This window comes from Triticum aestivum, chromosome 1B, assembly GCF_018294505.1.
Source record: "Triticum aestivum cultivar Chinese Spring chromosome 1B, IWGSC CS RefSeq v2.1, whole genome shotgun sequence".
Taxonomy (NCBI): Eukaryota; Viridiplantae; Streptophyta; class Magnoliopsida; order Poales; family Poaceae; genus Triticum; species Triticum aestivum.
This window is the reverse complement of record NC_057795.1, coordinates 601219691-601246498: the sequence shown is the minus strand read 5'-3', so window position 1 is coordinate 601246498 and position 26808 is coordinate 601219691. Positions and strand designations below refer to the sequence as shown.

The window sequence follows — 26808 nt, the reverse complement described above, 5'->3', positions numbered from 1 at the left end:
CCCACCGACCACTAATTTATTACCATTTCTATCCTTCATATACACGCTGACGGGTGGGCCCTATGGTAATGTGCGCTGCTGAATGTGGACCGTTTGACTAGTCAATTGATCGTGTTATCAACAAATTACGGAGTTGTATGGTGAGCCAGTGACCGTATGCATGATCCCCCTAAAATGTACTCCTATTTTATTAACACAGTACAGACTCAAACTACCATTTCTTTCTTTGATATACGGGCTGACAGGTGGGCCCCACGGTTACGTGCCCCGATGGTGCAACACTAGTTGCGCCGCGTGGAATGTTTGACTGGTTAATTGATTGTGTCATCAACAAAATACGGAGTTGTACGGGTGAGCCAGTGACCGTATAATCATGACATGTATTTGTTTAACACGGTACAGACACAAGGGCTCATATATACGCGCAAGCACTCACCGCTATAAGCGCACACACGCGAACCCTACCCCTATGAGCACCTTCGAGAGAGTGAGCCAGCATATATGATCTTGAGATTTTAGAAAGTCACCATAGGTGCCTCGTAGTCGAGTGGAACGTCTCCTCCCACTGAACGTGCATCGTCGGAAAATACTGAAATTAACACAAGATAAATGTGAGCACCAGGACTTTAACCTTGGTGGGCTCGAGAAACCACTGTCCTCCCAACCATCCAACCACATGTTGGTTAGCACGACAAAATGTATGTGGTGACCGTAATGAGCTTATTCTGAAGTCCAGTGACCATATCGTGCTTTCGCTTCAAATACAATGACTGTAAGTGTCGTCAACAAAATATGGAGCACGCATCAAATGCAAAGTCCGTCAGTGTCATCAACAAAATATGGAGACGTATCGTGAGCTAGATACCGTTGTACTATTGTATATGCTTATTTTCTTAGTGGTCGATCGCGTGTGTGGTGTGGTGGGCACATCATTTCTAGTTGAGGTGGGTCAACATGAAGACTCATGGGTCGGTTCCATCCTGCACCACATATAGGTTGGACCGAGACGTGTTATACGAAGACCCATGTGGAGGACTCGGCGTACAACACGAAGCTACCAGAGCCGCGGAGGACTCTATCCCCGCTGGTGATAAGCCGACTATATATGATTTGTAACCCTAGGCCCTTAGTATGTTATACAAGCTTGGGGGCTAGTTCGTCGATAGTATACACACACGCACAATGTCTGGTATTCACGTGTACTTTGTACACACCCCTATCACTAATATACAGTACCAGGAGTAGGCTCTTTCTTCAACTGCAAGGGTCCGATCTGAACTAGGGTAAAACTTTGCCTCGTATTACCATCCAGCCTAACAGCCAGGGATATCCTACCGAATGATATGATGAAATCATATCTACCAACTACTAAGAGAGAGGTGTGTCGGGGGGGATGTGTGCGAGAGAGGCCTAAAGATAATGTGCGTGTGGGAGACACGTAGGCACATATATGTGCGTATAGAGTGCTAGTAGAGACCGTGTGTGTGTATATATGCATGCGAGAGAAATAGTGTTTTCCAACTGAGATCAGTGAAAAGAGTGGTACATAGTAGTCAGAAAGAGAGAGAGAAACAGAGAGAGCATGTGTGTGAGACACCTCGACACCCTGAGAGAGATTGTGAGAATGTGTGAAAGAGAAATGCCGATGCATATAAAGTGAGTGCACTTATGCGTTAGATAGAGAGATATATAACGCATTTGTGAGAACAAGGCGAGGCATAGTGCATCTACCTGTAAAAGGCGGTTCTACGCATTAAATTAAAATATAAATGGCATTATTATTTTTGGATGAGATCATGAATTTTGCAAATTGTGTATGGACAAAAATCGGTCTATCAGACACCCATACTCTATTGAATTCTAGCATGTGCATGTGTTTATTTCATATCATCGATCCATAGAGTGAGAGCGGTTTGAAATATAGGCAATGGATGCGTTTGCAATTCATATATAAACATTAATTAGTGCACTCCATGTTGTTCGTGTGAAGCACTTTATACATTTGTCACTTGCATGGATACATTCCAAATTGCTAGCTACGAAATAGAATACATGTTGAATTCAACATAAAGGGGGTTTTGAAGATTCGAATTCATAGGAAGTGCATTCATCTATTTGAACCCGAGATAATGGCATTCGTAAATCAGATGTAAAAGAGGGCATCAATCTTTGTTGTGAGTTTGAACATGCTATATATATTCATATGCATATCTAACTTTTTATTTTTTGCAACCAAGGAGATTATATCTGGAATCTTTTTATCTTTTGCAATCTTTGTTGTAAGTTGCATATTTTTTAATATATAATCGTGTATAATGTATATTCAAATGTACACCCTCCATTCCGAAATAATCGTAGCTTTAGGATTTTCAAGAGTAAAGATTTGTGAAGTTTGACAAATCCTGAAAGTTCAATTCAAGAGAACCGAAAACGTTAATGCTTCTGCTCCCAAATATTGAACGAAGCGCCAAATAGGCCTATGGTCACCCGAAACCACGCGAGACCAATGTTTGGTGGTAGGAAATTATTGTCCTCACTCTGGCCCGTGTAGCCTATCGGCCCGATGTCCAAAGGTTTAAACCGGGGTAGGTTTGTAACTTCACCAAGACGCCAGTCTCAACCGCCTCCGAGAAGCATTCATACGTCGTGGGAGCCTAAACACCCATGTGCTCGGCCAAAATCTATCCCGCCCACATTTGGGACACCTGACATGACTGTCCTACCCCCAACCCGCAATATGTCTGAAATTTTAGATGGGGGCAAAGTTTGTAACTTTCCCCAAATTTCAAACAAGCGCGTCTCAAACCGAAACATTGTTCCTCCTTAGTTCCCCGCCTCCCTCCGTTTCCCCATTCATACTCCGTGGGCGCGAAAACGCCCTCTCCACCAGCCGTGAAACCCCAGCCTCCTCCATCCTCCACCCCATAGCGGCCAATCCACCGCCGCCCTCCTCCATCACGTCGGGGCCGGTACCCCGACGTCGTCGTCCAACGCAACCACAACCGCAACGCCCTCAAGGACTTAGCAGCTGAAGCCAAGGTAGAGCTGCCTCCACAACGCCGACACCGATGTGCGCCGTACCAGAACCACTCCGACCACGCCGTCCTGCGCATCACTTTTGCGGCTCCACTGTCGCAACCGTCCATCGCACTGGAGTTGTTCCCGCTATGCCGTCGTTCACCGCCTCGGATCTGCTTCCTCGCCGCCGACAGACGGCCACAGCACCACACTCAACAACTTGGCCATGGGTTCGTCCAAGGCTGCACCATCCTCCACAACTTCTGGTTTCCGGCGAACAACAAGAAGATCATCGGAAAAACAGAAGGAGGACACAGCACTGCCAGCAGAAAGAGGTACTCCTCTTCCCTTATTAGTGCAAATCTTACGTCTCCACTCACACCGTATTCATCCCATGAAAGAAACTAGTTGAGCGCTTCTTACTGCATCTTCTTCGTGATACTAAATGCACAAGGTTTCCTCCCTTTTAGTATTTCACCTTTGCTAGAGGTCAGTAGCCCACCTGGATTTCAATTCAGGGTCAGTCGAACCGCAATTAAAAGAAGCAGCACCCGCTTAGGCGTGCGGAGCACCTAGTCCGCGTGTTCCCCGGGGAAGCGGCGCATCGGTGTCTATCATAGGGGTGTGGGGTGCAGGAGCTGCTTGCGCCCGATCTGGAGGTCGGCGGGGCATGAATGGATGGTCGGGGGGCGGTGCCAAGCACGGCGGTGCGGTGAGGTCGAGGGGAGGGCGCAGGCAGGGGAAGAATACTGGGCCGATGGTCGCTGGCGTTTCGAGGAAGATCATCAACACTGACTGGCTGGAGGTAGATGAAGGCGATTTGCCCGTTCTTTGTAGATCGGACGATGCAGAAAAAATGGACTGACCTATTTGCTTTCAATCGACTGTTATTTTCATAGAATCATGTAGTAATTTAGTGTGACATGCATGTTGTAGAGCTATCATATGTCTCCCGTCATTTATTTCTCACCGACCTGCTATCTGCTACCTTTACACTGTACTAATTGTGCACACACTTCACCCATACTCACACTATTGTTTTTTTATGCATGGGTATTTCAGACTCTGACGCAATGTTGATGAATGAAGAAAAGAAAAGACAGAAGTCGCTCCAGTGTAATTTGAAGATAAGCACTAAGCGTTTCAGCACTCTAATGGGTGTAGTGTCAGCAGTTGGAGACAGTAAACATAGCTCTGCAGTTGATGATCTCAATTGCCACACACAACCATCCCATGTGCTTGCTTTAACTTCGTGCTGTCAAATGTGGTTGCATGTTGCATATGGTGTCTAGCTTGTATTGCTTCCAATTTGGTTAAATTGCATCTGCTTACTTTACACATTATACCTTTCAAAATGACATGCCTTCCTGTTTTTGATACATACTACATATGTCTATTAACCATGTTCGTACATCAAACTAATGCTCTTTTGTATCCCTCGTCAATCACTGATGATGAGACAGTCACCCGGGTGGGTTACTGTGAGACACCCTACTCGTTTAAAGAGTGCAGTGTCATCCTCCCCACATGATTCTCAAGAAACAGCAAGGCTAAATGAAGATAGTCAACGTAGCTCTCTAGTTGATCATCGCAATTCCCCCACACCACCATCGCAGGTGCTTGCTCTTACTTGGCAGTGTGATATGTGGTTGCGTGTTGCATATGGTGTCTACCTTGTAATGCTTCTAATTAGGGTAAATTGCATCTGCTTAGTTAACACATTATACCTGTGAATATGACATGCCTTCCTATTTTTGGTACATACTACGTCTTTCTATTAACCATGTTCTTACATCAAACTACTTTTCTTGTGTATCCCTCATCAATGCTCCTAATTTGTTAAATTGCATCTCCTTAGCTTACACATTATACATGTGAATATGACATGCCTTCCTGTTTTTGGTACATACTACATCTGCCTATCACACCATGTTCTTACATCAAACTATTGTTCTTGTGTATCATGCATCTATCGCTTATGATGAGACAGTCACGCGCGTGGGTTAATATGAGACGCAATACTCTTATAAAGAATGCAATTTCATCCTCTCCACATGATTCTCAAGAAACAGCAAGCCTAAATGAAGATATTGAACGTAGCTCTGTACCTGAAGACCGCACTTCCCCTACACCACCATCATAGGTGCTTGCTTTAACTTCGCAGTGTGATATGTGGTTGCATGTTGCATATGGTGTCTAGCTTGTAATGCTTCTAATTAGGGTAAATTGCATCTGCTTAGTTTACACACTATACCTGTGAATATGACATGCCTTCCTATTTTTGGTACACACTGCATCTATGTGTTAACCTTGTTCTTACATGAAACTACCTCTCTTCTGTATCCTGCATCAATCACTTACGATGAGTCACCTTTATTCGTTGCATATTGCATATTATTTCTAGCCTATTGCCATGTATTGCTTCTGATTTGATCAAATACATTTCTTAGGGCACCCTTTTAATTTGGCAGAGTGATATTGGTTTCATCTTTCATATGGTTTCTAGCTTGCACGATTCTAACAAGTTCAAGCACCTTGTGCTTAGTTTACACTTTATACATCATACATGTCAATATGTCACGCCGTCTTGTTTTTCATACATATTCCATCCTCCTATCATGCGGCTGCCTTACATGAAAGTAGTGTTCGTCAGTATCATGCATCAATGAGTTCTGAAGAGCAAATTTTATTCCTTTTTCTTGTGGATTTGACTTGACAAGGCAAAATCAAGAAAGATGAAGGAAAAGATTAAGGAAGGCGATGATGGTGGTCCTCTGCAGCAATGTAAACGGAGCATCTGTACCGATTCTCCTTGTACTGATAGTGCATTACAAAGTCCAAGTCTCTGCTCCCCTACTCCACCATCCAAGGTGCTTGCTCTAACTTGGCAGTGTGATATCTGGTTGCATGTTGCATATGGTGTCTAGCTCGTATTGCTCCTAATTAGTGTAAACTGCATCTGCTTAGCTTACACATGATACATGTGAATATGACACGCTTTCCTGTTTTTGGTACATACTATATCTGCCTATCACACGATGTTCTTACATGAAACTACTCTTCTTGTGTATCCTGCATCAGTCACTTATGATGGGACACCTTTAAGTTGGCAGTGTGATATTGGTTTGCGTCTTGAATATGATTTCTAGCATGTATTGCTTCTAGTTTGATGAACGCCACCTATGACGAGACAGTTTTAACTTGGCAGAGTGATATTGATTGCACCTTCCATATGGTGTCTTGCAGTGTTTCTAATTTGTTGAAGTGCCTTCTGCTTAGTTACCACATCATAGGTGTGAATATGTCAAGCCATCCATTTTTTCGTACATATTCCATCCTCGTATCATGACTTTGCCTTTCATTAGAGTAGTGTTCGTCAGTATCATGCATGAATGAGTTCTGAAGAGCAAATGATATTCCTTTTTCTTGTCGGTATGACCTCACAATGCAAAATCAATAAAGCTGAAGGAAATTGGCAAGGCATTGGATGATGGTGGTGCTTCCGAGCAACTGAAACAGAGGTTCTCTAAAGATTCTACTCCGCCATCCTCCCAACAAGATTCGCAAGACAATGCAAGGCTAGATAGTCAACATAGCTTTGTAGATGATGAGCACATCTCCCCTACTCCACCATCACAGGTGCTTGCTCTAACTTGGCACTATTATATGTGGTTGCATGTTGCGTATGATGTCTAGCTTGTATTGCTTCTAACTTTGTTGAATTGCATCTGCTTACTTTACACATAATGCCTGTGAATATGACATGTGTTCCTGTTTCTACATCAGACTACTATTCTTGCATATCCCACATCAGTCACTTATGATAAGGCACCTTTAAGTCGCCACTATGATATTGGTTTGTCTTGCATATGATTTCTAGCATGTACTGCTTCTAATTAGTTGAAATGACATACAGTTTGAACTTGGCAGGGTGATATTGGTTGCATCTTTCATATGGTGTCTAGCTTGCAGTGCTTCTAATTTGTTGAAATGTCTTCTGCTTAGTTACCACATAATAGGTGTGAATATGTCACACCATCCTGTTTTTCATACATATTCCATCCTCGCATCATGTGTTTGCCTTTCATCCGAGTAGTGTTTGTCAGTATCATGCATGAATGAGTTCTGAAGAGCGAATTTTATTCCTTTTTCTTATCGGTTTGACTTCACAATGCAAAATCATTACAGCTGAAGGAAATTAGTCCGGCAGTGGATGATGGTGGTCCCACATGTTTCATGCTATGGTTATGTTTACCTTAATTCTTATTTCGTAGTTGCGGATGCTTGCGAGAGTAGTTAATCATAAGTGGGATGCTTGTCCAAGGAAGGGCAGCACCCAAGCACCGGTCCACCCACATATCAAATCATCAAAGTAACGAATGCGAATCATATGAGCATGATGAAAACTAGCTTGATGATAATTCCCATGTGTCCTCGGGAGCGCTTTCCTTTATATAAGAGTTCATCCAGGCTTATCCTTTGCTACAAAAGGGATTGGGCCACCTTGCTGCACCTTGTTTACTTTTATTACTTGTTACCCGTTACAAATTACCTTATCACAAACTATCTGTTACTGATAATTTCAGTGCTTGCAGAGAATACCTTACTAAAAACCGCTTGTCATTTCCTTCTGCTCCTCGTTGGGTTCGACACTCTTACTTATCGAAAGGACTATGATAGATCCCCTATACTTGTGGGTCATCACTCGGCATCGGCTAGCGCCAGTGGGAGAGGGGGAAGACTCCATGGATCACGCGTCCACTATGGGAGGATGCGGACGAGCATAGGACGCGGGTGGAGATGAGCACAGGGGCACAGGCGCACTGTGCACTTGGCCTCGTCGTGCCTGTGCTCGCTGCAACAAACTCCAATGTCAACGAGTGGCAGGGAGGGGTCAAGGGCGATGAGTCAAGGGTGGTGGTGCGGTGCGGTAGGCTGATGCGAGCTCTGACGTGGGCATGAGCGAAACAGAGGCGCTGGCGCGACGTAGAGTGTGTCGACCGCATGCCAAGGGCCTTGTCCTCGCGTGGTCACCATGTGAACTCTGGCATCACATGGCCTGGGCTGTGCAAAGTATGTCTGGCATGTAGTTCATGCATAGGGGGGTCCAGGATATAAATGGCATACTTCCAGGCCGACCAAGATGAACAGGAGAGAAGGAGCAAGTTTTTGGACAGAAACTTGTGAGCAAAGTTTGGATAGGTTCCAGAAGGAGTTTAGTGCTGATATTTGGGAGTTAAGGTTTTGTTAGAAGGTAATGAAGCCCTAAAAATTTCAGCTCCATAGGATCAAGCAAAAATGCACTCCCTTCACAACATGCATTTTCTGACCAGAATGGAAAAGATTTTCTATAGCAAAAATATTCCAAATAACCATGAAATATTTTTGCACAGGGAGTTGTTCCAAGGTCCAAAGAATTTTGAGGAATTTTCTCAGATTTTTATGAGTAAGAAAAATGAGGGTTGTTATAGAGTAGAAGGGACTGAAGTGCTAATTCAGAGAGAAAATTTCCCAAGGTTATATTTGGGTATATCAGAGGGCAAGGGATGGATTTGGAGGTGAGATGAGTCACTTGGGTGAAAATCAAGGAAATGCCCAAGTGATGAAGCCCAAATGAGTTGATTCAAAAACTCAAATTCAATTCAAAATGCAATAAAACCTAGAAAAGGAAAAAGGGCAAAAACCAGGGTTTCACAAGCAGTTAGGGGAGTGGGTTAGTGTTAGGCAGGGGTTAGCGCCCTAATCTAAACCCCAACGAGTGGGCCCACATGGTAGTGACCCATCGCCGGTTTTGGACGCCGGACGTGCACTGGTGGTCTCAGGCAACCACCCGAGATGGCAGTGACGCTCGGGATCGCCGCACAGGCGAGCAAACGGAGCAGGGCGAGCTCAATTCGGCTGAGCGTGCCAGGCTGCGTCGATCTGCGCAAGCGCCCGCACCGAACACGGGCAGAATCAGTGACAGCAGCAAGGCCGAGTAGCGGCCAGAGCACACGCGAACGGCGACACCGCTATACTACATGGCTCGGCAAAAGAGCAAGCGCTACGTGTTCCTGAGGACCCAACAAACTCGGTGACACGCTCGGACGCGGGTTTCAATGGCCGAAGCCGTGAGCACGACATGGCCGGCGGAGCGGAGCTCGGGGCATGGAAGCAGGGGCAGCTAGAGGCAACAAGGCGAAGGGAAGGCAGAGAGGAAACATGCGGAGCTCACCGAGGAGGCACACATAGGCCCAGTGACAATTTAGGAGCCGCAGGCTGACCGGAGTGGAAGGAGGTCGCCGACGTCGAGCCGAGGGAGAAAGGCAGGGCGATCCGGCGCTAGGAGGCTCCTTGTCTCGCGTGAGTTGACGTAGCAGTAGCGGCGGATGACGACAGAGGCATTGGACCAGTCAGAGGAGCACGGGAGAGGCGGTCGCTGCGGTGGACAACGGCGGGCAGCGACAGTGGGCTCGGGGCTTCTCCCCCTCGACGGAGAGGACAAAGGGGGATTGGAGAGGAGCAAGGGAGGTGAGTAGGAGTGGAGCAAGGGGTCCAGGGGAGGGAGGGCGTCGCCCATATCCCCTCCCATCGGTGTGGACGGTGAGGGGGTTCGGCGGCGACTCGGGAACCCTTTAGCTTATCTGCTCAGAAGGGAGCTGATCATAGTTAATTTTTAAAGATGGCATGATCTCATCATCAACCACTCATGTTTTTAAGAACTTCATTCCAATGTTCCTGGGATAGGTCCTTGTGCAATAGTCCACCAACTGTTTTGGATGTTAGTGGGGAACCCTTTAGATTATTTGCAATTTTTCCTGCAATACCGGCTAACTCATATTTGTAATGCTCAGACTTGTGATCACCAAATATACATGCTTCAAAGAATGTGAAGAAGTCATAAGACTCCAAACCTCGCAGCTCTAATGGATCAATGTTTTCGCCATGCTTGCTACCTTCGGGAATCGAGTTGTGACAAGTACCATGCTTCCTTTGGTTTCCCCCTTTGTGAACGGAACTAGCATTGTCTTCCACTGATCCTTACCATCACATTTCCATATATCATACAAGACAATTAGAAACCTTTAAGACTTGATACGGTGTGCTATGGATTTCTGAAGCTGGTCTAAATTGGTTGTTTCATTTGCAACACCGTTGCTTCCTTTTTGTTCTGGTATGCAGCCAAGGATCTCCCTGGTGAGCTTAAGCACATTGAATTCAGTCGATACACATACCCAGACACTGACATCAAAATAATTTCCATCCCTAGTATCACTATGCAGCCTTGCATCATTATAGAGGTGTTGGGTGAAAGTTGTTTTCCCAATACCCCCCGGACAAACTATAGGAAGAACAGAAACGGTATTTTCGCAGATGATGACACGGCTGACAGTTTCCTCAAAAGTGTGTGAGGGAGTTCCGGACTAGGGGGTGTCCGGATAGCCGAACTATCATGATCGGCCGGACTCCAAGACTATGAAGATACAAGATTGAAGACTTCGTCCCGTGTCCGGATGGGACTTTCCTTGGCGTGGAAGGCAAGCTTGGCGATACGGATATGTAGATCTCCTACCATTGTAACCGACTCTGTGTAACCCTAGCCCCCTCCGGTGTCTATATAAACTGGATGGCTTTAGTCCATAGGACGAACAACAATCATACCATAGGCTAGCTTCTAGGGTTTAGCCTCCTTGATCTCGTGGTAGATCTACTCTTGTAACACACATCATCAATATTAATCAAGCAGGACGTAGGGTTTTACCTCCATCAAGAGGGCCCGAACCTGGGTAAAACATCGTGTCCCTTGTCTCCTGTTACCATCCACCTAGACGCACAGTTCGGGACCCCCTACCCGAGATCCGCCGGTTTTGACACCGACATTGGTGCTTTCATTGAGAGTTCCTCTGTGTCGTCACCGATAGGCTCGATGGCTTCTTCGACCATCATCAACGATGCAGTCCAGGGTGAGACCTTTCTCCCCGGACAGATCTTCGTATTCGGCGGCTTTGCACTGCGGGCCAATTCACTTGGCCATCTGGAGCAGATCGAAAGCTACGCCCCTGGCCGTCAGGTCAGATTTGGAAGTTTGAACTACACGGCTGACATCCACGGGGACTTGATCCTCGACGGATTCGAGCCACCGCCGAGCGTGCCGCACCGTCACGGCGAGCATGATTTAGCTCTGCAACCAAACAGTACCCTGGAGGCCGCACTCGAACCCGCTCCGATCTTCAATTCGGAGCCGGCCGCGCAGATCGAGGACGGATGGCTAGACGCCGCCTCGAGGGCTGCAACCTCTACGGCGATAGAGCCGAACACTGACCTTGTCCCTCATAAAGCTCGTGACTCCGAGGTGCCGGACTCCTCGTAGGACTCCAAACCTCCCGCGCCTCCTCCGATCGAATCCGATTGGGCGCGGATCATGGAGTTCACAGCAGCGGACATCTTTCAACACTCACCTTTTGGCGACATCTTGAGTTCGCTAAAGTATCTCTCGTTATCATGAGAGCCCTGGCCGGACTGCGGTCAGGACGGTTGGGATGCGGACGACGAAGAAATTCAAAGCCCACCCACCACCCACTTGGTAGCCGCTGTCGACGATCTAACCGACATGCTAGACTACGACTCCGAAGACATCGACGGTATGGACGACGATGCCGGAGACGACCAAGAACCAGCGCCGACCGGGCACTGGAAAGCCACCTCATCATATGACATATACATGGTGGATATCCCAAAGGATGGGAATGACGAAGGAACAGAGGAGGATGACCCCTCCAAGAAACAGCCCAAGCGCCAGCGTCAGCGGCGCCGCTCTAAATCCCGCCACAGCAAGAATGAAGATTCCGGCATCGGAGATAACAATACACCGGACAGTGCCGAAGACAACCCACTCCAGCAAGATCCAGCGCAGGAGGATGGAGACGCTAGCCCTCATGAGAGAGCGATAGAAGAAGAGGTAGAGGATTATATGCCTCCCTCCGGAGACGAAGCAAGCCTCGACGACGATGAATTCGTCGTGCCTGAGGATCCCGTCGAACAAGAGCGTTTTAAACGCAGGCTTATGGCCACGGCGAACAGCCTCAAGAAAAAGCAGCAACAGCTTAGAGCTGATCAAGATCTGCTAGCCGACAGATGGACTGAAGTCCTCGCGGCCGAAGAGCATGAGCTCGAACGCCCATCCAAAAGCTACCCTAAACGCAAGCTGCTCCCTCGATTAGAGGAGGAAGTGTATGAACCCGCATCACCAGGAGACAATACGGCTGACCGACCACCCCGTGGTCGCGACAGAGAGGCCTCTAGGCCCTTCACTAGACCCGTACCCCGGCATCGCTCGAAAAGCACAAGGCCATAGGGGAACGCTCCGGACTTGCGAGATATATTGGAGGATAAGGCAAGACAATCAAGATCGATCTATGGATCGCGTGGGCGCCCCACGGTACGTGACGACAACCGTCGCGCCGGACACAGTAAGTCCGGTCGGGCCGAACAAAACAGACAAAGCTCTTTTGAGCTCCGTCATGATATCGCCCAGTACAGAGGCGCCGCACACCCACTATGCTTCACAGATGAAGTAATGGATCATCAAATCCCCAAAGGGTTTAAACCCGTGGATATCGAATCTTACGATGGCACAACAGACCCCACGGTTTGGATCGAAGAATATCTTCTTCACATCCACATGGCCCGCGGTGACGATTTTCACGCCATCAAATATCTCCCCCTCAAGCTTAAAGGACCAGCCCGGCATTGGCTTAACAGCTTGCCAGCAGAGTCAATTGGGAGTTGGGAAGACCTAGAAGCCGCATTCCTCGATAACTTCCAAGGCACGTATGTGCGACCACCAGACGCTGATGACCTAAGCCACATAATTCAGCAGCCAGACGAATCGGCCAGACAATTCTGGACACGGTTCTTAACCAAGAAAAACCAAATCGTCGATTGTCCGGATGCGGAGGCCCTCGCGGCCTTCAAGCATAACATCTGCGACGAGTGGCTTGCCCGGCACTTGGGACAGGAAAAGCCGAAATCCATGGCAGCCCTTACATCACTCATGACCCGCTTCTGCGTGGGTGAGGACAGCTTGCTAGCATGCAGCAACAACCTCAGCAAAAATTCTGGCAGTCCGGATTTCAAGGACCGAAATGGCAGGTCGCGTCGTAACAAAAGCAAACGCCACATCAACGGCGACAATAGTGAGGATACGGCAGTCAATGCCGGATTCAGAGGCTCTAAACCCGGTCAGCGGAAAAAGCCATTCAAAAGAACTGCTCCAGGTCTGTCCAATTTGGACCGAATACTCGACCGCTTGTGCCAGATACACGGCACCCCCGAAAAGCCAGCTAACCACACCAATAGGGACTGTTGGGTATTCAAGCAGGCAGGCAAGTTAATTGCCGAAAACAGTGACAAGGGGCTGCATAGCGATGACGAGGAAGAGACCCGACCGCCGAACAATAGAGGACAGAAGGGATTCCCCCCACAGGTGCGGACGGTGAACATGATATATGCAACGCACATACCCAAAAGGGAGCGGAAGCGTGCGCTAAGCGATGTATACGCGATGGAGCCAGTTGCCCCGAAGTTCAATCCATGGTCCTCCTGCCCGATCACTTTTGACCGAAGGGACCACCCCACCAGCATCCGCACGGCGGATTCGCCGCATTGGTCCTAGACCCAATCGTCGATGGATTTGACCTCACCAGAGTCCTGATGGACGGTGGCAGCAGCCTGAACCTACTTTATCAGGATACAGTGCGCAAAATGGGCATAGACCCCTCAAGGATTAAACATACCAAGACGACCTTTAAAGGCGTCATACCAGGTGTAGAAGCCAATGGTACAGGCTCAGTCACACTGGAAGTGGTCTTCGGATCCCCGGATAACTTCCGAAGCGAGGAGTTAATCTTTGACATAGTTCCATTCCGCAGCGGCTATCACACCCTGCTCGGACGAACCGCGTATGCAAAGTTCAACGCGGTGCCGCACTACGCATACCTCAAGCTCAAGATGCCAGGCCCTCGAGGAGTCATCACGGTCAACGGAAACACTGAACGTTCTCTCCGAACGGAGGAACATACAGCGGCTCTCGTGGCAGAAGTACAATGCAGCTTCTTAAGGCAAATTCTCGAGTCCGGACGTTAAGCGGCCGGACACAGCTAAGCGCGCCCGGAGTAACCTACAACAAGACCACCTGGCATGTTCCGAGCACGCGTAGCAGTACAGCCCCAACCCCAGCCCCTGTAAAACGTCAAAACAGGTCCTTCGCGTACACCATTACGCTCTGAAGATACCATGGGCATGAGGAGAGGGGCACGACCACGATAAGCCCAGACTGGGGCTCAAGCACACCAGGGGCTCTCAAGTGTGTCGTTCTTTTTTCTTTTCTTTTTCCTTTTTTACCCACAGGACTCCGTTCGTCAGAGGCCCTGTCCGGCAGCAGACCTGCTGAACTAACGATGCAACAGCCAGGGAAGGATAAAGGCTACAACGAATATCCAGGTGGTCTCCATTACTAGCATTAAATCTGTTTTACGCACCATTCGACAGCCTACCCCTGGAGGGGGACATGTTTAACAGTCCCATCCCTTGCTTATCGCACCATTTGTATTGTTCTGCACTTATGGCAGTCTTTCTTAAATAAACAATGCAGCACCTTTTCGCTTATAATTGCATTTCCTTTTTTATACATATGTTCATTTACGGCATGTTGCATCCGTACACTTTGGTACGGCTAAAATACACCAGGGGCTTATGTTTCCCGCATCATGGTGTGATAAGTCCGAACACTTTCACAAGTGCGGCACCCCGAACTTATAGCACTATATGCATCGGCTCCGAATCATGTCTTGGGTCAATAGTTGGGTTTGCCCGGCTCCCATGTTTTGGTACCTTACGTTCCGTTGTATCGGCTAAGGTAGCACTGGGAGAACCACTACAATTGCGCCCCGGTTGAGCTGGGTTAACGCCTCAGTGGAGAAAGCTAAAACTGACCGTCATGATGAGGCGAGAGCCGGTCGCTGTTCGAGAGGTTTTTTGCGAGTCCTTAAAGACTTATGCCGCTTAGAGCGAGGAGCCGGATCTTGTCCGGCCCAGGCGTGGATAGCGCCCCAAATTCGGCCTTCCGAAGACTAGGGGCTTCACCGAAATTTAAAATTATAGAATTCTATGGCTAAGTGAGAGTGTGCAAGCATTATAAGTCCGGTTGCCTTGTTCGCTGTGTTGAGCGCCTCCCTAGATGGACCCAAAAATGGGAACAAGAGTGCTCAAGTTTATCCCGAACACCCCAGCACTCGTGGCATGGGGGCTGAAGCCGACGACTTGCCATCTCTCAGATTTGATAAACAGCCGCACAGAAGGTAATATTTTAAATTAACAAGCGTTGCTTAGCGCATATGAACTAAGTTTTCAGCGCACAGGATAACAAAATGCGAGTCTACTCACAAATTACATCTTTGGAGCACTCCCCCGCAATAGTGCGGGCGCCCTTCAGCACACTCTTATAATACATCTCGGGCGTGCGATGCTCCTTGCCCTCTGGTGGCGGGTCCGTCACAAGCTTCTAGGCATCCATCTTGCCCCAGTGCACCTTTGCACGGGCAAGGGCCCGACGGGCACCCTCAATACAGGCGGAGTGCTTGATGACTTCAACCCACGGGCACGCATCGACCAGCCGCCGCACCAGGCCGAAGTAGCTCCCAGGCATGGCCTCCTTAGGCCACAGCTGAACTATGAGGCCCTTCATAGCCTGTTTGGCCGCCTTGTGGAGCTCGACCAGCTGCTTCAGCTGGTCGCTAAGGGGCACCGGATGTCCGGCCTCAGCATACTGAGACCAGAAGACCTTCTCCGTCGAGCTCCCCTCCTCGGCCCGGTAGAATGCGGCAGCATCAGACACGCTGCAAGGAAGATCTGCGAACGCTCCTGGAGAGCTCCGAATTCGGGTAAGCAACAGGTAATTAACACTCACATGCTTAATTTGCATGAAAAATGCCTTACCCACTGCTATTTTCTTCACCGCCTCAATCTCCTGGAGGGCCCTGTAGGCTTCGGCCTTAGCGGCCTTGGCACTCTCAAGAGTCGTTGCAAGCTCAGACTCTCGAGTCTTCGAGTCACGCTCCAGGCTCTCATGTTTTTTCACGAGATCCTGGAGCTCTTGTTGTACCTCCGCCACCCGCGCCTCCTGCTTCTCTCGCTCGGTGCGCTCCGCAGCCGCATTGCGTTCAGCTACGGCCACCGCCTCTTTCAGGGTCGCCACCTCGTTAGTGGCCCCTGCAATACCCACATTATCCTTGTCATTCTTTTTGCAACCAAAATCCTTTTCTGTAAGGTACAATTTTAGTAAGGTGTTACTCACCTTCCTTGTCCTCGAGCTGCTTCTTGGCACGGCCGAGCTCGTTCTCGGACCGCTCGAGGCTTTCCTTCAACGTATTGACCTCCGCAGTCAGTGCGGCACAGGTCAGCAGCGCAGCCTGCAATCCCATATTGACATATTTATTATGACTCATGCGTATATCTTTTTAAATCCTCAGTCCGGCTTTTCTTTCCGAACACCGAACCGAGCATAAGGGGCTACTGTCTATGCGGTACCATTTTATACATATTGAAATTCTTACCTCAAAGCCTGTTAGAAGGCTGCTGTAGGCTTCGGCCAGCCCGCTCTTGGCGAGCTGAACCTTCTGAATCACCGCACTCATAACAGTGCGGTGTTCCTCTTCAATGGAGGCGCCATTGAGCGCCTCCAGCAAGTTATCTGGCGCCTCCGGTTGGATGGAGGCTGCCGGCGTCACGGTCTTGCCCTTCTTACGAAGGGGTCGTCCTCCGGACTCCGGAGCCACTATGGGTTCCGGGGCCGAGTCCGGTGCAAAGTCCGGGAGGTTTTCCTGCGACACCCCCGGGGCCTCCTCCTCCTTGTGGGTCCCTTCCTGGGATCCCACCTCGGCATCATCTGCATCACGGGGGGTGGAGGCCTTCGGAAGAGAATCCATATCCGACGCACCTAAGGACCCGCTCGACGAAGCGGGAAGATCATCCTTAGGCAGACTGCAGGGTTGTATGCGGCATTAGAAAGACATTATGTGGCGAAAAATAAAAACCTTGAAGTTATTCGGGAGTCCGGATACTTACGATCTCGCCAGGGGCTTGGCCCTTGGAGGCCAGTCCTCGTCGTCGTCACTGGCGTTGGCGGAGCAGTCCGGGGGAAGAGTTTTTCCCTTCTTGGACCCTTCGGCCTCCCTTGTTGGGGAGGCCTTCCTTTTCTTCCCTCCCCCCGCTGGGGGAGATGCTTTCTTCTTCTCCTCCTCGCCTTGGTGGGAGGAGTCGGCCTCGGATTCATCATCCGATAGCACCTGAAAACGGGAACTCTTCCGAGTCCCCGTGGCCTTCTTCTTGGCCTTCTTCTCCGGCACCACGTGGGGTGCCGGAGCCAGCAGCCCCGTTAGGCGGGCGTCCGCTGGGTCCTCTGGCAATGGGGCCGGACAGATAGTCCGTTCGGCCTTCGCCAGCCATTCCTGTCAAAGGTAAAGGGAGTTTAGATCCCACATAGAGTCAAACTATGGAGAACAAGTGACAAAATCACTTACCTCGTCAGCTGGACGCTGCGAGCGGAATCCGCGATCTTCGGTAGCGGATGCGGGAGCCTCGGCGCCTTTGAACAGCACCTTCCAGACATCTTCGTACGTAGTGTCGAAGAACCCGCTCAGGGTCTGGTGCTGCGCCGGATCGAACTCCCACATGTTGAAGCCCCGTCGTTGGCACGGGAGAATCCGGCGGATGAGCATGACCTGGACTACGTTGACAAGCTTGAGCTTCTTGTCCACCAGCTTTTGGATGCAGGCTTGGAGTCTGGTCAGCTCCTCCAAATCGCCCCAGATCCGGTCACTCTCTTTCCAGGAGGTGAGCCGTGTAGGGATGCCGGATCTGAATTCGGGGGCCGCTGCCCAATCAGGGTCACGCGGCTCGGTGATGTAGAACCACCCCGATTGCCACCCCTTGATGGTTTCCACGAAAGTGCCCTCCAGCCACGTAACGTGGGACATCCTGCCCACCATGGCGCCTCTGCACTCCGCTTGGCTGCCCTTCACAACCTTCGGCTTGACACTGAAGGTCTTGAGCCACAAGCCGAAGTGGGGATGGATGCAGAGGAAGGCCTCACACACGATGATAAACGCCGAGATGTTGAGGATGAAATTCGGGGCCAGATCATGGAAATCTAGGCCGTAGTAGAACATGAGCCCCCGGACAAAGGGATGAAGTGGGAATCCCAGTCCGCGGAGGAAATGGGGAAGAAATACTACCCTCTCATGGGGCCTGGGGGTGGGGATGAGCTCTCCCTCGTTGGGGAGCCGATGCGCGATGTCGCTGGACAAATATCCGGCGTCGCGCAGCTTCTGGATCTGCCCCTCCGTGACGGAGGAGGCCATCCACTTGCCTCCCGCTCCGGACATAGTTGGAGAAGGTTGAGGTGAGAAGTGCGGACTTGGGCGCTGGAGCTCGAGTTCGCGGAGATGGATAAGCCAAGGAGGAAGAAGGCGCAGGTAAAAGGGTTGGATCTTTATCCCCTTATATGGGCGGACAAAAACATGTGTCCCCACCAGCCTGGTAAAACTCGCTTATCTCCCAAGCGTCACAATCAATGGCGCGGTTGGGTTACCCACGTCCGTATTGATGGGAATCCCAGAATAAGAGGAACACAATCTCTGCTTCGACAAGACGTGCCAAGGAAACCGCCTCGCTAAACGCGCTGAGGTGATACAATAAAAACAATTCGAGTAAAGGCTTGGTAATGGTGTGACGTCATGCCACAAAATACGTCAGCAGATTGAACTAGTGTAATATTATTCTCTCTATGGTGGTACATGGAATTTATTTTTGCAGATCGGACACTATCCTGGTGTTCACAATCTTCTATAAATTATTCGGAGGAAGAACCCGCCTTGCAATGCCGAAGACAACATGCGCGCCGGACTCGTCGTCATTGAAGCCTAGTTCAGGGGCTACTGAGGGAGTTCCGGACTAGGGGGTATCCGGATAGCCGAACTATCATGATCGGCCGGACTCCAAGACTATGAAGATACAAGATTGAAGACTTCGTCCCGTGTCCAGATGGGACTTTCCTTGGCGTGGAAGGCAAGCTTGGCGATACGGATATGTAGATCTCCTACCATTGTAACCGACTCTGTGTAACCCTAGCCCCCTCCGGTGTCTATATAAACCGGATGGCTTTAGTCCATAGGACGAACAACAATCATACCATAGGCTAGCTTCTAGGGTTTAGCCTCCTTGATCTCGTGGTAGATCTACTCTTGTAACACACATCATCAATATTAATCAAGCAGGACGTAGGGTTTTACCTCCATCAAGAGGGCCCGAACCTGGGTAAAACATCGTGTCCCTTGTCTCCTGTTACCATCCGCCTAGACGCACAGTTCGTGACCCCCTACCCGAGATCCGCCGGTTTGAACACCGACAGTGTGTCTCCTACCATATAATGTATCTTGTATAATTGTGGATCCAATCTGAGCCCGGTGTAGGGTGACTGCCATGCTGCTGCTTGGGATATTGCCAAGCAAATCAGAGATGGAATCGCAATGGGTCTGCATGTCCTATAACACCGACTTGATTTTCCTAGAGAAGATCATTGGGTGGAAACATAACTTATCATCATGATTTTGGGCAGACGAACAAGAAAATCATGCGGCCCAGCTAGTGGTAGTGTGCCGGAGAGCATTGCGACCATGATGGAGAAAATTGGCCTGGGTGGTGGCGTAGCTTGTGTCGTGGTGCTTGTCATGGATCTGGAAGTAGTGGACCTCATCCAACAGGTCCTCCGCCTGGTCGGCGCTCCTACTCAGCGCTGGCAGCAAGTCCTGCAGTCCAGGGTTTTGGCCGGCGTCGCTCACCTGGGCGTTGTGCAGCAAGCCTCGCGTGTGCGCGAGCTTGGCCTTGATCTTCTCGGAGTTGTGGACGAGCTTGAGGTTGTCCACGTAAGTCGCCACCGGGACAGCGGATAGCATCGGAACACCTTGCCGAGGAGCGCGGCCGCTAAGCCTAGAGCCGCCGCCATCTACACTCCACCGACCGCCGCGCCTCAGCTCCGATCTCGGTCAACGCCGTCGAGGAGTGGTGTTGTGTGGGGAAGCATGGACCTTGGGTGGGAACCTGTACTTGTACTTGCGCTTGTTCTCACCCGCTATCTGCGCATCCGTTTCCATTGAGTGCTTTAGAAAGTACGCATTCATCTTCTCAAATGTGTATTGAACTATTGTCGTCATGGGTAATGCACGTACACCCTTGAGCACCCTACTGAAGCATTCGGCCATATTGCTTGAAATTTGACCATACCTCCGGTCATCTTCATCAAAAGCACGTGCCCACTTATTACTTTCTTGAATGTGCCTATTGAGGAAGTCTTGACCCCCGGGATCAAGTTTCTTGTGTGCAAGCAATTTGTTGTACAAGTAGGCGAACCGCTTGTCGGAGAAAGCGAGACAACAATCTTGAAGATCATCGGTCAACTCCATAAGGCCACATGCCCTCTAGAAGTTAGAACAAAAGTGCCTCATGCACCATCGATGGTGCAACGGAGCATGCCCAGGAATGTCAATGTCCACCGCGTTAAGAATTCCTGGATGGCGATCCGATATGACACAAATTTTCCTTTGAGCGGGTAACACCTTGGTCCTCAAAAGACGCAAGAACCACTCCCAGTTGTCATTGTTCTCCACCTCAACCAAAGCAAATGTCAAAGGCAACACTCGATTATTGGCATCACTTGTTATTGCAACCAGCAAGGTGCCCTTGTATTGTCCAGTCAAGAATGTGCCATCAATGGCGATGACCGGGTGACAGTGTTCGAAAGCCCTCGCGCATCGCTAGAACGCCCAAAATGCACGGCCAAGTACTCGGACGGTCCTTCATTCGTGAACCTTTGGTTTTTTTTCATGAGGCTCGACCACATGAACCATGCCTGGGTTTGTGGCGGTCATGGCTAACAGCAACCTAGGGATTCGGTTGTATGCTTCATCCCAATTACCATACAACATCTTTAATGTGGCTTGCTTCGCCTTCCATGTCTTGCCGTATTTCACCTTGTAATGAAAGATGGCTTTCACAAGGTCCATGACTTGTTGGATGCTCATTGTTGAAAGTGTGGATATTGAGTTGGAAAGCCTGTAAACAATGAACTCGGACGTGAGTTGTCTGTGGTTTTGGGACACAACCTTCCCATCCACCCTCTTGCCTCGGCACATGTGACTTGGTACACAACTCACTACGTGCCAAGTGGGCCCCCCTTTCCATGGTCTTGCACGCACAATCCATGGAAATTTTTTCTCTTCACATGCAACCGTGTAACGCACATTGACGTCCGATTTCACCACCTTGTGTGGACGATAATGCGTAACCGAGTAGTTGTCCAGCCACATCTTCAATTCCAAGAAGGTTTGGAACTTAGACCCGGGAAAAATCATGTTTTGACGTCTTCCAAATCCCGGTGAGAACCTGGCCTAACTCCAAGAGATATACCTTGGCCACCATCTACCACGGCTTCATCCACGAGACTAACATCCTTGAACAATGGAGTCTGATGATCCCGCCCGAATACCTTCTCGAAAGATTTGGCCTCGTTCACCGTGAACCCCTCATCAACTTGTTCACCCTGACCTTCGTCATCCGAATTTGATGCATAGCCACGGGAATAAGGGATGGAATGGTCCATTGTCTCTTGCACATGATATTTGTCGAGATCACCCACATTGTTGTCATGGAGATCAACTTCATTGTCATCGTACTCATACTCATCATTCTCCCTTGCAAAGCTTCATTATGGTTGTTTGGAATCGGGCTCCATGTAGGCCTCACTTCTTGTGTCAAAGGAGGTTCACCAATTTCATATTGGTTCATGGGTGGGGGACTACTAGCAACCAAGGGGGGGTCCGGTTCAAGTCCAAATGCACACTAGAATCAACCTTCTTCGTAGAAAATAACTCAAGAGCCTTGTCTAGTGATTCAGCCACCGTCTCCTTGTATGCAAACCAACGTTGCTCAGAGTTCACACGCATTGTCTTCCAACGGATGTGCATTCCAAAACCAACATTATGCCTTCCCTCCAACTCAACGGCATCACTTGGGTCCGTCCAATTTAAATCTTTCCTCAGTTCTTCCAAGACCTCCGCATAGCTAGACTACTATCAAACACCATGTCAAGCTCATCCGGGTCCGGTTCAATATTGCCTTTCAAAAAGGCGTCTTTGTCCACATGATGAACAAACACACATGTTCTTCCCATCCCTATAAGCATTCAAACAACAAAATGTAACATATCTTTCATAAGTACTCATCCGAAGATTAACACGGAATACAAACTCTAACATAGATATGAAACAATAAATCTAACCCCACTTAACAACGACCATAAGCACAACCCTCGCATACTAACAACCCTAACCCTAACCCTAGCACCAACATAACAACACCAATACCCTAACCCTAACATACTAACAACCCCAATCCTAGGAAATTGGCAAACAAACATCTTCTATCTCCATACATATTGCAAGATCCATAAAAAACTAGGGTTTTCCAAAACTAGCAACAAGTGAGCAAATGTTAGCATTTTCTTGGATCAAAACAAGGGGGTCGAGGAGATTACCACGGACAAAATCTTCAAATTTGGAAGATTTGGACAAGGATTTGAGAGGAGGAGAGAGAGGAGGAGAGGGCAAATCTCAGGTGGGATGGGGTGTGTGGGGGGAGTGGGGGAGGGGGGGCAGCCAGCAAACTAGTAACAGCATGTGCAACGCCCAAGAGCTAGGCGCTGCACATAACAAGTGTGGCGCCTGGCTCTCAGGCGCTGCACTGCGGGGTGCGAGTCCCAGGGGTGCCACGATGAACAGATGTGCAACGCCTGCGGGCTGGACGTTACACAGTAGGGTGTGGTGCCTTCGTGTCGGGCGTCACACAAAACGGTCAGCTGAGTGAAAAAAACATTCAAACCAGTTTACTTTGTGAATTCTTTAGGTCAAAATTACCGCATGGACAGGGGAGTAACGAGACTCTTCCCCAACGGTCCACGCCACCGTACGCCCGTCCGCACTCCGCTGGCCGCCGTACGTCGCGTCGCCGGGGCAATAATTGGGGGTTTGACGCCGATAGAAGCTGCAGCTCTAGCGGTGTGGGGAGTGGATAGAAATTATTGGGACCTAGACTGATATAATGCAAATCTGTTACATGTCGTTTGGGACCCCTGATGGAGACTGGCTTTGTGCTTGAGCACTATTCCATGTCGTTTGGGCATATATTTGATCATCTTCTGTTGCCATCTATCGATCTGAGTCAAGTCTGATATGGTTGATCAGAAAACAAACAATTTGCGAACTTACAAATTTATATAGGTTTTATATATTTCTTGCCTGTGATTTATACTTGCTGCTTTTTAAGCTTGTCGCTACTACTGAATCTTTTAATCGTGGTTTATAGGAGAATAAATTTTAGGCCTCTAGTTAGCAAACGCAACAAACATTCCCTGAATTCCACATGACCACAAGAAGATCAAATTAGGTCAGTGATTATCTTGGGAGAAATTTCAGGCAAACATTTCTCAATTCCAAGTTGCAACTCCTGTAGCACTTGACTGCAAGGAACAACAGAACAAATTAGGTTTGGATCTTCATTAAGAACAGCTACGGTTCTATGCGGACGAATTGCAACTAATTGTTCCAGTCCACGAATAAAGCAGGCATCCAGGCAACGCCACCAACAAAAACACAAAGTCAACAACACAAATTATAAAACAGAAAAATGGAGACAGAGCAGTAGAGGCTATGGTGTAGATAACCAGATAGCATGCATATTAACCAAGGTGCATAACAGGTTCAAACATACAAGGTTCTTACAACACAACAGGTTGTAAAACAAACACCACAAAGCAAATGTTCAAACAGACAGATAACAGATAAAGCCACTCGGGCAGATCATAGGATTGCAGCAGCATGCCTTGGGAAAGCACCAGGAGGCAGGCTCTAGTACTCGTCGCCCTCGTCACCGTCCTCACCCTCGTCAAACTCAGCACCAACTTCTTCATAGTCCTTCTCCAGGGCAGCAAGATCCTCACGGGCCTCAGAGAACTCTCCCTCCTCCATGCCCTCACCCACGTACCAGTGGACGAAGGCGCGCTTGGCGTACATCAGGTCAAACTTGTGGTCGATGCGGGAGAAGACCTCGACGACACTGGTGGAGTTGGAGATCATGCACACAGCCCTCTGGACCTTGGCAAGGTCACCGCCTGGGACAACACCAGGTGGCTGGTAGTTGATACCACACTTGAAGCCAGTGGGGCACCAGTCAACAAACTGGATAGTGCGCTTGGTCTTGATGGTGGCCACAGCAGCGTTGACATCCTTGGGCACAACATCACCACGGTACATGAGGCAGCAGGCCATGTACTTGCCGTGGCGGGGGTCACACTTGGCCATCATGGAGGAAGGCTCAAAGGCGCTGTTGGTGATCTCAGCAACAGACAGCTGCTCATGGTAGGCCTTCTCGGCTGAGATCACTGGGGCATAGGAGGAAAGCATGAAGTGGATCCTCGGGTAGGGCACCAGGTTGGTCTGGAACTCGTTGACATCAACATTCAGAGCACCATCAAACCTCAGGGAAGCAGTCAATGATGAAATGACCTGCACATTAGATGTTTAACCAATGTTTTAGATCTAAGCCAAACATTATTAGGAGGTGCAACTTATAACAAACATCAAACAGAAAACATCTAGCCATGCAGAAACAAGACTGTACCTGAGAAACAAGCCTGTTGAGGTTGGTGTATGTTGGGCGCTCAATGTCAAGGGAGCGGCGGCAGATGTCATAGATGGCCTCATTGTCAAGAAGGATAGAGACATCGGTGTGCTCAAGGAGTGAGTGGGTGGACAGGACACTGTTGTATGGCTCAACAACAGAAGTGGAGACCTGGGGAGATGGGTAAACTGTGAACCCAAGCTTGGACTTCTTTCCATAGTCAACAGAGAGACGCTCCAGGAGAAGCGAACCAAGGCCAGAGCCAGTTCCACCTCCAACAGCGTTGAAGACAAGGAATCCCTGCAGACCAGTGCAGTTGTCTGAAAGCTTCCTGATACGATCAAGGCAGAGATCAACAATCTCCTTGCCAACTGCAATACAGCAGCAAAAGTTAGCCAGATGATGAGCAAGAGTGATTGCTGTCATAATAACAAAGAACAAGCAGAGCACTTACTGGTGTAATGACCACGGGCGAAGTTGTTGGCTGCATCCTCCTTGCCACTGATAAGCTGCTCAGGGTGGAAGAGCTGGCGGTAAGCGCCAGTCCTCACCTCATCAATCACAGTGGGCTCGAGATCTACGAAGACAGCACGGGGGACGTGCTTCCCAGCACCAGTCTCGCTGAAGAAGGTGTTGAAAGCATCATCACCTCCCCCAACGGTCTTGTCACCGGGCATCTGGCCATCAGGCTGCACAGGGGGATTAAACAGTGTTAAAGCTGCAGAGCTAAACATACTACATTCTGTAACAAGAGAACAAGAAAAGGATCCTGACGCGTTTACTAAATTGCATGCATTACAGAACAACTCACAGCAACAGATGTATAGCAATTGATTAGAGATGCATTTCTCTACGAGCAGGTAGTGTACATGTCAGGATACATTAGATGCATGAACAGATAATCACCAGATCTAGCAGAATTCGAACAGATCTAGACAGTACAGCTCAGAGCAGATCAAACAAACGAGTGTGTGCCAGATCAGTGATGTTCTAACAAGTAGCAGACACACTGCAACCTATCTAAGAAGAGGCTTTTTCAAAAACGATGGACTCAGTTTTTGAAAAGACTGGTCAGATCCAAAACATGGAAAACCTATACAACCGCCCAAAGCAGGTGAGACTTGCATCCGATCTGAGATCCGGTAAATCAACACCTAAAAATTCAAGTTCGAAACGGCCGCAACGCTCACAACGCCAGATCGACCAACGGAAGAGACCGCATGCACCCTACATTCCGTCAGATCCAAATCCAACCTTCTACCAAGCGCAGATCTGACCAGCCGCGGTCAGATCTGCGCCCAGATCCGACCGACCGAGCGCACCACCAACCACTAGAAACCCCAGATCCGACGCTAAACAGGAGAGGTCGAGGGGGGCGAGCGGATGGATCCGTACCTGAATGCCATGCTCGAGGCAGTAGAGCTCCCAGCACGCGTTCCCGACCTGGATGCCGGCCTGGCCGATGTGGATCGAGATGCACTCCCTCATGGCGGCGGGTGGGGGTGGTTGGTGGGCTGCGCCGCTGGCGAAATGGGGAGGACGAGGGCGAAGGCTCGGTTGCGCGGAGAGAGGCGAGTACGAAGACGCCTTTCCCCACTCTGCTTAGGGTTTCCGCACCCCGCTCTCGGCTCGTTTATATAGAGCGGAGCGGCACTGGCCGGACTGCGGGCGGAGGGGCGGGCGGTTTTGCATCCGCGCCCTCTCGTGGATGATTGGTGTGTGGTGTTTTTGCATCCGCGCCCTCACGTATGATTGGTGTGTTTAGCTGGCATGTGTGTATTTTGTTATTCTGGAAATTTGATCTTCCTGAGAGCAACTCCAACACAGCGGCCCATTTTGCCCATTCTGCTTTTCGTCCGCTGCCGATCCATTCCCGGTCTATTTTTTAGCCTTATTTGCATCGAGACGAAGAAGAAACGAACGCGCGCGTCGCGCGCCAACTACTCCCCCTGGCCCGTCAGTCGGTGACAGCCTCCACTATTTTCCTTCACTTTCCCCAAAACCCCGTGGAAAAAAAAATCT

General features: G+C 49.4%; 1 protein-coding gene and 1 pseudogene across 2 annotated transcripts; both read right to left on the bottom strand.

Moving 5' to 3' along the window:
* Positions 1-9632: 9632 nt before the first annotated feature.
* Positions 9633-20059, bottom strand: LOC123080356 (putative disease resistance protein RGA1; annotated as a pseudogene).
* A 3763-nt stretch (positions 20060-23822) lies between these two features.
* Positions 23823-26484, bottom strand: LOC123141536 (tubulin alpha chain-like). 2 transcript variants are annotated; one of them, XM_044560658.1, is made up of 5 exons: positions 26182-26484; positions 25241-25475; positions 24787-25157; positions 24190-24671; positions 23823-24125 (listed from the first exon to the last, which is right to left on the bottom strand). In XM_044560658.1, exons 1-5 carry the CDS (start codon positions 26272-26274, stop codon positions 23885-23887), a joined length of 1422 nt encoding a protein of 473 aa, XP_044416593.1. In that variant the 5' UTR covers positions 26275-26484; the 3' UTR covers positions 23823-23884. The 2 variants fall into 2 exon arrangements, with proteins under 2 accessions (XP_044416593.1, XP_044416586.1); XM_044560651.1 differs by having other exon boundaries at positions 23823-24671; positions 26182-26483.
* Positions 26485-26808: the final 324 nt, after the last annotated feature.

Bases quoted from the DNA above. Each gene is read 5' to 3' on its own strand.
- LOC123141536 (XM_044560658.1), bottom strand. From the start codon at position 26,274: ATGAGGGAGTGCATCTCGATCCACATCGGCCAGGCCGGCATCCAGGTC. The intron at 25,158-25,240 runs GTAAGTGCTCTG...GCTGTATTGCAG, and splicing joins CGCCCGTGGTCATTACACCA to TTGGCAAGGAGATTGTTGAT. The intron at 24,672-24,786 runs GTACAGTCTTGT...TCTAATGTGCAG, and splicing joins TCAACAGGCTTGTTTCTCAG to GTCATTTCATCATTGACTGC.